The sequence below is a fragment of the Acanthochromis polyacanthus genome, chromosome 16 (genome assembly GCF_021347895.1).
Source record: "Acanthochromis polyacanthus isolate Apoly-LR-REF ecotype Palm Island chromosome 16, KAUST_Apoly_ChrSc, whole genome shotgun sequence".
Taxonomy (NCBI): domain Eukaryota; kingdom Metazoa; phylum Chordata; class Actinopteri; family Pomacentridae; genus Acanthochromis; species Acanthochromis polyacanthus.
This window is the reverse complement of record NC_067128.1, coordinates 10,379,004-10,391,801: the sequence shown is the minus strand read 5'-3', so window position 1 is coordinate 10,391,801 and position 12,798 is coordinate 10,379,004. Positions and strand designations below refer to the sequence as shown.

The window sequence follows — 12,798 nt, the reverse complement described above, 5'->3', positions numbered from 1 at the left end:
AACCATTTATAGTAACTGTCAAATACACTGCAAATTTTGTTTTATCACCTAATTAAGGCCTGTGTGTTGTAAGACTTGTTTCCTTTTAGCCAAACACACTGAGGACATAACCTCGGTCACACTGGGATGAAGACACACAAGTTGTGAAACGTTTGTCTATTTGCACAATTAAAGGAAATAAATTAACCAGTGTGCTCTGGATCTATTTTGTCCTAATTTTTCTGTCCTCAAGCTGAGAAGAACCAGTTTCAGCTGCATTTTGTTGGAAGGTGTCCAATGAACTTTGCTTTTACAAGATGATTCAGTGTCCTCAGTATTATCTATGCCCTTGAATAAACTACATTTGAATTCAAACAGAACCGACTTCAAGATTGTACTAAAGCCTAGTTTATTCTGGGAAAATCATCCCCTTGTAATCCCCAGAATGGGATGCTAGAATACATCATGTTGTGTGGAGATGTGTGTGGCCCACTGTACATTTTAGAGGCAATTTCTCTGTTTAGTGTCTGATCACTTATGCTATCGTATGTTAGTACAACATCTATTTGTGGTAAATCCACTGATCACACTGTCAACATTTGCACAGCCGTATGCAAATACTGTCCTGCAGCAATAGGAAACGTATGTTGTGCAGGCTGCTGCTACATTTTGTTCTCTCACTTGCATCAAACACTTGTACTCTGAACAGCCTTGTACTGCACATCAGAATTCCATGTTAACTTTAATTTAATTTCTCATGCTGACATTGATGTGTTTTTCTCATATCAAATGTATGAGGCGTTTCAGTGTGCAGCTTGGCTGACAGATGCAGACGAAGTTAAACACAATGAACAAATCAAATGGAAATAAAAACAAAAAACATCTCCACCTTTCTGTCTGGTGTGTCTGTTTTTCTGCCTGTCTCAGTTATTTCTGATAAACAAGAGGAGGAGGGGGGCTGCTGCCAACGAAATGTCTGATGGGAGATGAAGTTGGGAAGCCCTACCCTACAAAACAAACACAAAGTCAAAAAGAATACAACTCCCATAAGCTTTTCCCCCTGGACCTGGTAACGTCCCACTAACCAATCACCTGTCAGAATTTTTACAGCACCGCCCTAGAATGTCGACTCCCTGTTTTCATTGGTCAATCCCACCTGCCGATCAAATGTTTACCTCGAGTTGCTGCTTCTTGTCGTCCCCAGCTTGGGACTAACGTTACCGGTCAGCGCTGAGACGAGGCGTCCCGTAGCAGGAGACCTGCACCAAAGAATGTGGATAAAGTGAGTATTTTAGAATGACACGTCCTCTTTTTGGGCCGCAGTGAAAGGTTTGTGTTTGGGGTTGTTGTTTTCGCCGCGGCTCGGTTGTACTTTGCTGGTGTCTTTGTTAACGGGCAGCTTGAAAGCCTTGACACGAAAGGCAGAGAGACAAGCAGCGAAAGATTGAATGGACTTCACTGACAAGCTGTGTGCCTTTTATTCACGATATGTCGAGGTAACATAGAAAGAAAGAAAGAAAGAAAGGAAAAACCCTCAAAAACCATAACCAAACGTTTTGGGGTTTTTTTATCTGCAAATGCACTTTATTGACTAGGTTGTTGAGAATATGCATTTAAATCATGCATTTATTAGTGGATGAAGACAAATAGTCATTATGGTAAAAGAGTGATAAGGGTTTCCATTTTACATTCAGTTCAAACATGCAGTTTTGGTGAAAAACATGCATTTTTTGATGACATATTTAATATACAAAATTGTTTTGCACCATTTTTTGCATGTGAACTGGTCAGTGCACGAATTTTTTTAAGAACAGACATTTCTGAGTGTTTCACTCGATTTTTAAGCAAATTTACTCTATCTATCTATCTATCTTTCTATCTATACACACATTAAGGGGTGACATGCTTTTTTATTCATGATGTGTAATAAATCCTATAGATTGTAGGTTCGACATTGCTTTAGATTACAGAGCTATTAAGACAGAACTGAATCAGAGCTGAAGTTGTGCATTTTTAAACTGTTTTACTTTACTGGGATTTGGTTGGGGGAAAAAACAAGACTCAGAATTGCAAAAATGCTGAATATTTGCTCAGATAATCATCCAGGCTGATAATTAGATGATTAATGTACTTTTCATTGGTTAAATGTGTCATACTAATTGCTGTTCTATTGCGCGCTGCTGTTAACTTCAAGCTTAAACTCCTACAGATTGTAGACTGTTGCTCCTGCTTATCACTTTGGGCCTGACTTACACACATACATATATGTATGCACACACTTTCCTACACCTCATGCACATTTTTTTTCCACACACAAAGATATGCTTCTATGCTTCTTCCTTGTTGACCTGTTTACTTTTGTTCTGTGTTGCATTTATATGTCTATTTATCTGTGATTTACATGTGTGTTTGTTCCTGCTGGCGTTTCTTGGCCAGGTCATGTTTGCAAGTGAGAACTGGTTCTTAAACATGTATATTTGGTACAATAAAGGTAAAACAAAAACCAATAGACTTATACTCTGCACTTTATATTTACTGCTATTGGTTTATTTCATGTTATATTTTATCTTCTCTGTGTCTAAATTACAGCCAACACATCAGCTGGCATTTGCTCTGATACTCATGTGTCTGTGATAGGCTAATATAGGGCTATAGTATCATCCTGCTCACCACTCTTCAATGGCTCAGTCTGATATCATCTAGGAGAAGTCATGTAAACTTGTTTCTGGTCTTATTTGTCCGCAGCCTGTTGTAAGACAGCACAAACTTTAGTCTTACGCAAAGCAATGGAGGTGCAGGACCAAGAGTCTCTGGGGCGATGGGATGGGCTGGGTAGCCGCGATGCCAGCTCCAGAACTGAGGCGATGGAGAACATCTGCCAGGACGTCATGAGGAAAGTGGAGGCCATCGGGCCCATGCCAGCATTGGCCCCCTCGCCCCCGGCTTCAGGAAGTCCCCCGAACAGCGACCTGAACGACATCCTGGCTCATCTTCTCATGCTATCCAAACGGTGTCCTTTTGAAGACGTCAAGGAGCAATGCATTCGGCTTCTCCAGGCTGTCCAGGTAGGAAGTTCATATGATGTTTAATGACACCCTGGTGAGGGTTTTGTAATGTGTTCCGTCAAGCTGTGCCGGTCGGCGATATGTCCTGCAGTGTTTGTTGCATTGTTCTACTGCCATCTGCCATCTTCCTCTCTTCACCTCCTCATAAGCATTGCAAACATTGTGGTTCAGTCAGAAGCTCACCAAGACTTATTTATGTTTGGTCAAGCGGATTACAGTCAATAATACGATGAAACACCACAAACTCATTAACCCCAGGAATATACCATCAACCCCCCTAGGCAATTAATTACACCATGGAGTCTAATCAAATTTTGTTACCTGAAATACTGTGAAATATTGCCTTCTCCTTCAAGGCCAGAGACAACTGGAATTGCTGTTAAATCAGGCATATTAAAGGTGAAATAAAAGACAATGATAGTGCTACTTTCAAGGGACACACATTTAATTATTATAGCATTTCATTAATATATTCACTACACTACACAATTGTTGGTAAATGTATGTACACATTCTCACAAAACAGTGTACTTTAGTATGATGATCTTAGTGCATGTCATGTACTTCAGCATAACAGACATTGTATGGCGATACTAACCAGTCTGTTTGGTGACAGTGGAACAACACAAGCTATCTTTCATACTTTCTGACAACAGATGTTTTCAACTTTATTCTGCATTTCATTGGATTTTCCGTCTACACTTTCATTAACATGGGCGTATGTCAGAACATTTTTGAATATGGCTTGTGATTAAAAGACTAAACCCACCATCACGCCAATTAAGCTGGTGATAAAGACATTATTTACCACACAGATACATCTTGTTGTAATATTTTTGCTGTGGATGTTCAGACTTAAAGAAAATATATTACTTAGTTGGTGTACGGTTTTAGAACCAGGGGTGCCGCTTAAAAGCATGAGATAAAAATGAGCACCTTTAAGCAGGTTTGGTATCAAAAACCTGCAAATATTTATAGAAATGTTGTCAATGACACTTGAATTTAAAAAGATAAAAGATGACAAAGATCTCCAAAATGTCATTTGGATAAGATTTTTGAAAGATTCCAGATAAATAGTAGTTTTATTTCATTTTCCATGCTTTTATTGTCTTCTCTACACTAAAGACGAATGGCACTTCATCATTACTTTGCTATATATGTTGTGAATGAGCAATAACAGACTAGGAACAGTCTGACCAGTTAGTTATATAAGTGCCATTTATTGATTATTATTTATTGATTAAAGTACAGCAATGGGCTCTTTCTAAAAAAAAACTGAAGTTTCATTTGCTTTATTATTCTCTTTTCAATTTACTTTTCACAACTGCCCAGTGAGTTCTGCTGGTAAAACCACTGACTGTGCATATATGTGGGTGTTCTCAGAGAGCTGAGGTTTATTTACTGAAAATACAAAACCATCGGCGACATTACACCAACATGACGCCCTACATTGCTATCCTTTTTCACTACACCTAATGCGGTCTGTCATTGCGTTTGGTAATCTAATTATGCTACGCTCAATGCTGTTGTTGTCGCAGATTTGAGATGTAGCAGGTGTAACCGCCCACAAGTCAGTTACTAATGGATGGTGCTATACTATTACAGCAATGGCGGCTGACAAAATTGCTGTTTCAACCAGCTGCTGACTGCAATATATATCCTTGTATCAATTACGATCAGTGCCAGCACTGTCACTATGCTGTCTAAATTTTGCCGATATTGGTGGTTTATTACGGAATCATGCCACTATTTTCACAGCATGAATCTCAATTTGTATAATCCTGAATATAATACAATTCCAAAAAAGGGGATAGGACTGCAAATACATGCATATTTATCGTTCCATTTTTTGTAGCTGCTAAAGCATTTTGGATTTATCTTGTTTTGTCAGCTAAATGTGTTATGATTGACTGGTAAAGAACTAAATATTGGATTTATCCCGGCTTTAGCGTGGCGTTAGCTGCGGCCTGCTCCACTTAATTAGCCCTCTAATAACAAACATAAATGAAGCCCAGCAACTTTTGATGGCCTGACATGTTGTTATTCTGAGGAAATGGACTGTTTGTACGTGGCATTAATTCCTGTTTGTGCGCAAGTGTTTTTGGAAGATGGAGGAGAGGGGCAGAGAGAGACGAGAGAGGGAGAAAGCTGCTTTGCGGGTTTAGCAGTGCACCACAGTACACACCGTCTGGTATTTTTGAATTATGCTAAGCTGCATTTGCACAGGGCTTGCCAAAGGCTGCATTTATGAGCCCAATGTGGTAGCTCATGTCGTTCTGGTCCCACGGTTGAAGACCTCCCCCCCCACCAACAACGCACACACACACACCTTTCTCACATTGTCAGGGATGGCGGGGGTAAAGGGAGGGGGTCTCCGGCTCAGACAGACCTCTAATTCCAGCAGATCCTCTGATTAAAGACAAAATCTTTGAAAGCACAGACACAGTCTTTTCCTCCTGTCCTGGAGAAGAGGAAGACCTCCTGCTTGGCGAGAATAATGTACCCCAATACCCTCATGGCTCACAAAACTTTGCCTCTGAACAATTTTGTGCTACTTTGCTGGCCCAGTGTGCATATCCATTCTGTGCTTTTTTTATGAACTGTGAAAGCAATTTCAGTGATATTTATAAAAAGGAGGAAATATGCTCCAGTCTGTGGGTGTGGCGTGGATAGTATCCCAATCCAGGCTCTGATGTAGGTGGTTAAAAATAAAAAGATGATGCTTGTGCATTAAGAACATTTAGCAATTCATGGTGACATACTGGCAATAGTTTGACCTGTTTGGGAAAATGGGCTGATTCACCTTCTTGTAATTGTTGCTAACAGACACCACTCATATCTGTAGCAGCCTAGAAACATATGTAAAGCTCACCATTTAACATGTTTGCTGGTATAAAGTGTAAAACATGACATTCTTGATTTATTAGGGTTTGTAGAGCTATTCCTTAGCTTGGTTTGTTCTTTTTCGAACTTGTATGACAAAACAGAGATTCATCTTGCACCTTTCTTTGGTTTTCATAGTTGCCTCACTTGCCTTTTTCATGCAATTTGAGTCCTTGTTTGTTCTTCAAGGCCCCCTGTGAGTATGCAGGACAACTGGAATCACAGTTAGAGGACGGATTTGTGGGCTTGAACATCTGAGATGTTATGTTGTCTTAGTATTACTGAGCCCCAGGGGTCAGGGGTTATGAGGTCACATGCAAAAATAGGGCTGCATGTGCGCGGGGAGGGGTCTGGTTCTCACAAGACATGCTTGTGTAGGGGTCAGCTGGGGTAACAAGGGGTCAAAGTGGCTTACCCATGCAACCCTGAGAATATGGTCAACACAAGCAGACGCCGTCTGCAGAGGGTCGTCCCGTGGCTTATGAAGGCGACTAACCTTGCTGAGCTGTACTGATTCCATGTATATAGGAACAATGGAGTAAAGATGGGCACAGACAGAATGTACCACTTCCAAACGCACACATTCATGTGCACACAAATCAAGAGAAACAATAGTAAGTGTTTGTTCTGAGTCCATGAACGGGGTGGGCAGACTCTCTCCCTCCGGTCACCATGTTCCGTCTCTGGATGAAAGGGACCCAGTCTTGGGCGGCTGGACAGAGACAGAGAGGGGTTTCTTTGTGTTATGTAATTACACCATTGTGTTAGACCCTTTACCCCTACATGAATTAAGAGCTACTCTCGAAAGATCAACCTGTTCTTGTGATGTGGGCTGAGATTCCAGAGACTCTGTCCGTGTCTACAGCCTGCAGGACTGAGAAGATGAAGTCAAGAATGTACATTAAATACCAAACGGACTTGGTGTCTCTTTGAATTTGATTCAGTCAAGTTCTTAGTACATGTGATGAACTGGCAATCCATTTTAGGACTTTTAGAAGTGTTTTTTTTTGGAAAATTGAGCAATTATAAGAATTCAGCTTCTTACTTTATTAGTTTTGGAGCTTGTTCTAAGACAAAGCCTTTCTTTTTTAATAACCAATGGCATCTTCATAGTTTTCCAGCATATTCATAGTTTTTTGCCTCTTTGTACTGTCATACCATTTGAGCTATGCATACGCTTTTTGGAGACTTTCATGGCCAATTTCCACAATTTAGAAAGATTATTTTGTCGATACGTTTAGAAATACAGTAAGATTTTTAATCAGATTTACAACTTGTGACTTCCTAATACAAACAAAAACGTTGCCTGGTTTGTTTCGTTTGTCCAATGTGAACCAAAATAAAAAAAAAAACGAAACATAATTAGTAGATGTAGTTATCATTGTTCATGTGTTTCCAATTAACTTACATTTTCATTTGTTGTAATAACTTATATTTTTCTGGTGTTTTTCGGAAAGAGGGACCATCTTGTCTTAAATGAGGAAATTCATTTACAACTTGGAAAATTGGTTGAAAATCTTTCAAATCTTGCTGTTTTTTGAGAGATCATTTTATTTAAGCCTTTTAACAAACCATTTATTTCATTGATAGATCTTTAGTCCGTTTCCTGTATCTGGTTTCTCTGAGGAGGCAGCGGCGGTGGATGTCCGAAATGTTTGCTGCTCCTTTATTTTTCTTTACACATACTTATTTAGCTAATTATGGACATTAATGATGACTCAGCAACCTCTTTAATAAACACACACGTGTGATTAATTAAGTGAAACGACTTCCTAGATCTGGCCTCCTCCCGGAATAACCTACAACACATGGACGTCTTGGCGGTGCCTCAGGCCCTTAGAAATGACATCAGATATTGATAATTTTCTGTTAAGGTTTGATTTATTCACAGGAGTTGCGTAAGGCTTTTGTCACATAGTATATAAAGGACAAGCACTGTTGTTGAACTCTTGTGTCATGACTGAAATATGCATGATTAAACAAACACGTTGCTTAAGTACATGCAGTTCCACTACCTGAGTTTGGTGTTGCATGGTAGCTAGTGCGTTCTCTGAATTTGTGATTGATTGTGGGTTTGGTTTGGTCTCAGAAGACTTGTTGTCTGTGTAAGCATGTTTTAGTGTTGGCATGCTTCTGGTGAGGCTGTATCAACAAACCCGACTTGTCAACCTTGACAGACAGGCGTGTGGATAGAAACAATATGGCTTTTTCTGAGGAGCCACATTCAAAGTCCACTTGTAAACTGCGGAATTAGCTCAGAGTGACAGAAAATCCTGTCCTGATGTGTTTTATGTGCGTCTGTGCAATAATGTGAGTGTGTACGTGTACCTATCTTTGTCCCGCTGAGTGTATGTGTGCATGCCTCCAGTCCTCTTTGGGCTACCTCTGCTTACTGTGTAAATAAAATGAGGACCCATACAGAGAGAGAGATCTGCTGGATTATGGGCAGTCTCTGCTCGAACCAGGTCAGACAAGTTGTTTGGTGAGGGGGAGAGAAAGCAGCAGTGGTAGCAGGCAGTGACCTTTGGCACAGTAGCTGTACAGTGAAACGCTCCATGGCTATGGAGGACGCGATAGAGAAATAAAGCTGGGGATTTACAGCTGCCAGCCAGCTGGGCAAGAGTGGTAGGACGGAGCGGCGATAGGAGTGGGTGGGTGTGAGCGGTGACTGCCGATGTGCCTGTGGACAGTCTGTGGGATGTTCAATCTCACTAAGCTAGATGAAGCTTTGTGTTGGATCGCATTGTTACCTCTTAAGGCCTTTTTACACACCGTTTCATTTCTATTGTTGCCGATACTGAGATGATTCCTGCGTGATGACGAAGCTCTTCACTGAGCTCCTCTTCTGGTAGTCTTCCAAACAGTGGTACAAAGCATGCTATCGCTGATTGCATATCATTTTGGCATCCTTTTGTGTAAATAAAAGGGATTTCTGTGCCACAAATGTCTACTAATACTAATACTTAATTCAACTGCAGCTGTGTGACTTTCTCAAAGTATGTTAAGGGTTTAAAAGCAAATAATGGACCAGTAAATAGGCTTCGTACAGCTTGAATACTTCAACATCATTAAACAGAAGAAAATAGAAGGGATTTCAAACAATTCATTGATGTTCTAACCAAACATCCTTCTTGCCACGGTATGAAAAGCCGTTTCTAACATGGTAGGAAAGCACACAAGCCTCCACTTTGATCCTACAACATAGACAGGCCCCCACTTTTCAGCCAGTGCAGCATGCTGCCGGCTGCAGACTGGGGAAGACTAGAAAGACGGGGAGGGGGCATGTGGGAAATTTGCAACTAGGTCACTGTCAATCCTGTTGTAAGCCTGAATAAATGATAAAAAAAGCATCATTTTCCTGTTTTGCTACACAATAGTAGATGTGCAAAAATCTCAGACATGGTTTTCTGTATAAAGAAGCAAGAATTTAGTTTTATTAATTTGCCTTCACTAAGCATCATCCGTCTTGAGTGTACCGAGTGTTTCACTGAAACATGCAAAGGCTGTATTATCCTGTCACAGAGGGAGGGACGGGTTAGTGTTGGGTATGGGCTTCTAGCACAGCATAAGCAGTCGTCATGGTACCAGTGGCATGAGGTGCAATGATGGAGTGGGTTGGTTGGCACCGCTACTTGGGGGTGGGGGTGCTGGCTCGTCTGCGATTATTTCTGGCCGTGCTATTCAGGAATCGAGGGGGAGAAAGAGAGACGGCGGAGTGAGGTGGAAGAGTGGGAATGAAAGTGGAAAAGAGAATGTGGCAAAATCCGACGGCTGTTCACTGAAGGTCGAACGAGGGACGGAGAAAAAGCAAAGTAGCGCAACGTGAGTTTTAGTGCTGGGAGAAAATAGGGGGGAAGGGGTGAAAGCGAAGTGAACAAACACTGTCTTTCTCTGTATTCACTTTGCAACCTCCAATGGAAAACTACTAGCACCCCACAACTACAAAGAGCCTCACTTACCAACGCCTGAGCTGAATATTTTCTGGCAGAGTCCATGTTGATTAGCTTTCAGTGACCCAAAATCAATGGCAATTTTCCTTGTAATAAGTAGCATTTCTCTTTATTTCCAAGAGCATTTTGTCAATTCACCAGTCTGCAGTTATTTCACTGAATCAGGGAAACATTAAAAGGATCATCTACACCTCTTAAGACTGTGGAAGAAGGTTGGAGGATGGATGCTGAGAGTAGCAAGGAGGTGGGCAACACAACTGTACACACAAGACCCTTAAATAAAAGCGATATCAACAAAGCCGTCTGAATTTGCGTTTGAAATAATCATGCTCATGCACTCTGGCCGTGCTTTCAATCCCAGACTGCAGAGTTTTTTGCTTACTAGGAGATTTAAGATTTGAAATAAGATGATCTCATAGTGCTGTTGAATAAACAAGTCACTTCCCTTCTCTCTCTCTTATTACCACAATGTAACAGATTTATAACTTACATATGGAATTAAAGTTCAGAAATTATTCATAAAGTCTTCTGCTGCTTTGTTAGCTCATTTTTTTCTTTTCTAAACACATCTCTCACAAGAATGTGTTCACCTCTTCTTTCTGCTAGTTTAATGCTGCCTGTAGAAGCCAAAGCCTGCATAAACATTCTGAATTCATTCTCGCTGTGAAAGACAGAATTATTAGGTAGTTTAGCAACACCGAACCCAAAAAGTTTCATCCACAGAGGCAACACAGCAAGACTTATCATAGCATAAAAAGCATCATTTATAAGACACTGGGAAAAAATAGCTGAATTCTATTTAGATGCTCCTCTTCCCCGGCCTGGTGTTAAATATGTAGACTAATACTGAAATGATTCACTGGGACACTAATGTTGATGAGTTACCATCAATGTTTTAATCACACCTGTCCTGGCAACATGTCTGCTGTGACAAAGGTATATTTAACCTGTAATCTGACATCATTACCCTGCAGCGATGGTCGTCTTTCCCTGAAAACATTCTGACATGTCAAAGGAAAGGCCTGATGGCTGATTTCCAGTTAGCTGCTTTGGTTTCATGGTTGTTTTATTGTGCGTGCTGGCTCACTGCCACACAGTCAGGGCTTACTGGATACTTGAACAGAAAGGAACCATAGTTAAAGTTATTAATAACATTTGCACTTGCTGCTGTGGAAAAAGGCCTGCCAGCTCACAGAGTTATGATACCACAGCTGTGTGGAGATGAATAAATAATCTAGATTTGCATTTTTCTCTGTACCCCAGTTATTTAATTATATATTTTTTCCTGCATTGATAAATCAAACAATTGATGAGTTGCCAACTAATAAAAACCAGCTTGATAATCAATTTATTGGTCTGAGTCACATTTAAAGAATAAAAAGTCTAATTTTTCTGATTCCACCTTCCTAAATATGAATATTTTCAGGTTTCTTTCCCCTTTCTATGACAGTAAACTAAATATCTTTGGGTTGTGAACAACGGAAGACATGTAGGGATGGCATTTTGGATTTTGGGAAAATACTGATCCACATTTTTCACCATTTTCTAACTTTTTGTACGCTCAACTACTAATCAATCAAATGAGAAAATAATTGAGGGACTGATCTAAATAATAAGTCGCAGCCCTATTATAAATACAGAAAGTGCAGCATGAAAAATGCCTTTCAAGAGAAACTGGAGGCAAGTCTTTGAGTGTGCCTATATTTTTCCCTTCTGTTGTAGTCATATACACCTTATTAGTAAGTAAAGTAAAGTAAATTTTATTTATATAGCACCTTTCACAGACAGAGAGCCACAAAGTACTTCACAGGATGAATAAAAACAACAATTAAATACACATAAATAGTCAACACTAAAAATGAGATCATAACAGCCCCAAAAACTAAGCAAAAGCTTGAGCAAACAGGAAGGTTTTAAGTTGTGTTTTAAAAGCGTTAACAGACGCAACTGAGCGGAGAGAGAGCGGGAGATCATTCCAAAACCTGGGAGCAACAGCCTGGTACGATCGGGCTCCTCTAGTCTTAAACCGAGTACGTGGCACCTTTAACAGATTCTGGTCTGCAGACCTTAAAGCCCTCGCAGGGGAGTAAGGCTGGAGCAGGTCACAAATATAAGAAGGAGCTTGACCATGCAAGGCCCGAAAGGTTAGAACCAAAATCTTAAAGTTAACTCTATAAGAAACTGGCAGCCAGTGAAGCTCCTTTAAAAGCTAGTTTATTAGCTAGTTCTATGTGAGTATAAACTGAACATTAGGATCTGCTACGGTGCTTCCACAAATTTTTATGTGCAGATAATTTGGTATTAACTCTCATGGTTTGTCTACGACTGATACCAAATACTTGTAATCAAGGAGACAATAACGGATCTTTGGAACTGTTTATATACTGGTGTTTTACATGTGCTTTATTAAGAGAGAACTTTTCTTCCATGTATTCTTCAATGTTGATAACAGGCTGTTACTTGACGTGTAATCAGTCATAAAGTATTGTTGTTAGGACGTCGTTCAGGACCACAGAGTGACTATAAATAGAGAGAAGTGGCTCCATCAGAGCCAAAGTAGTGCATTTTTAAGCTAGATTATTTTAATGTGAATTGGTTGGAACAAAAAACAGCAAGACTGACAATCAGAAAAAATCCTAAATGTCGGATCAAGGCTGATAATCTGTCAATCCCTACAGGTAATATTATACTAAAAAGATGCTTGAATTGAAAAAAATATGAAGTTATGACAGGCTTCAATGAAATTTTGCTTAAACAAAAGCTATGTAAAGGTAAGAGAATTAGTCTTCCTCTAAATTGAACTCAGAGGTATTTTTGATTACCAATTAGTTATCTCTTTGTAAAGTTTTTGTGGACTTTTTAAAAAGTGAACTATTATGGACAATTCACTTTAAATCAATGCTTGCACCTTAAACCATTTA

General features: G+C 40.0%; 1 protein-coding gene across 1 annotated transcript in view; it reads left to right on the top strand.

The window, feature by feature from the left end:
• Positions 1-1,146: 1,146 nt before the first annotated feature.
• sesn1 (sestrin 1) overlaps positions 1,147-12,798 on the top strand; it is a 62,286-nt gene continuing 50,634 nt past the window's right edge. The window contains exons 1-2 of the mRNA XM_022212846.2: positions 1,147-1,261; positions 2,725-3,044. Coding sequence (XP_022068538.1) covers positions 2,766-3,044 — 279 coding nt within the window. The 5' untranslated portion in view covers positions 1,147-1,261; positions 2,725-2,765. The remainder of the gene's footprint in view (positions 1,262-2,724; positions 3,045-12,798) is intronic.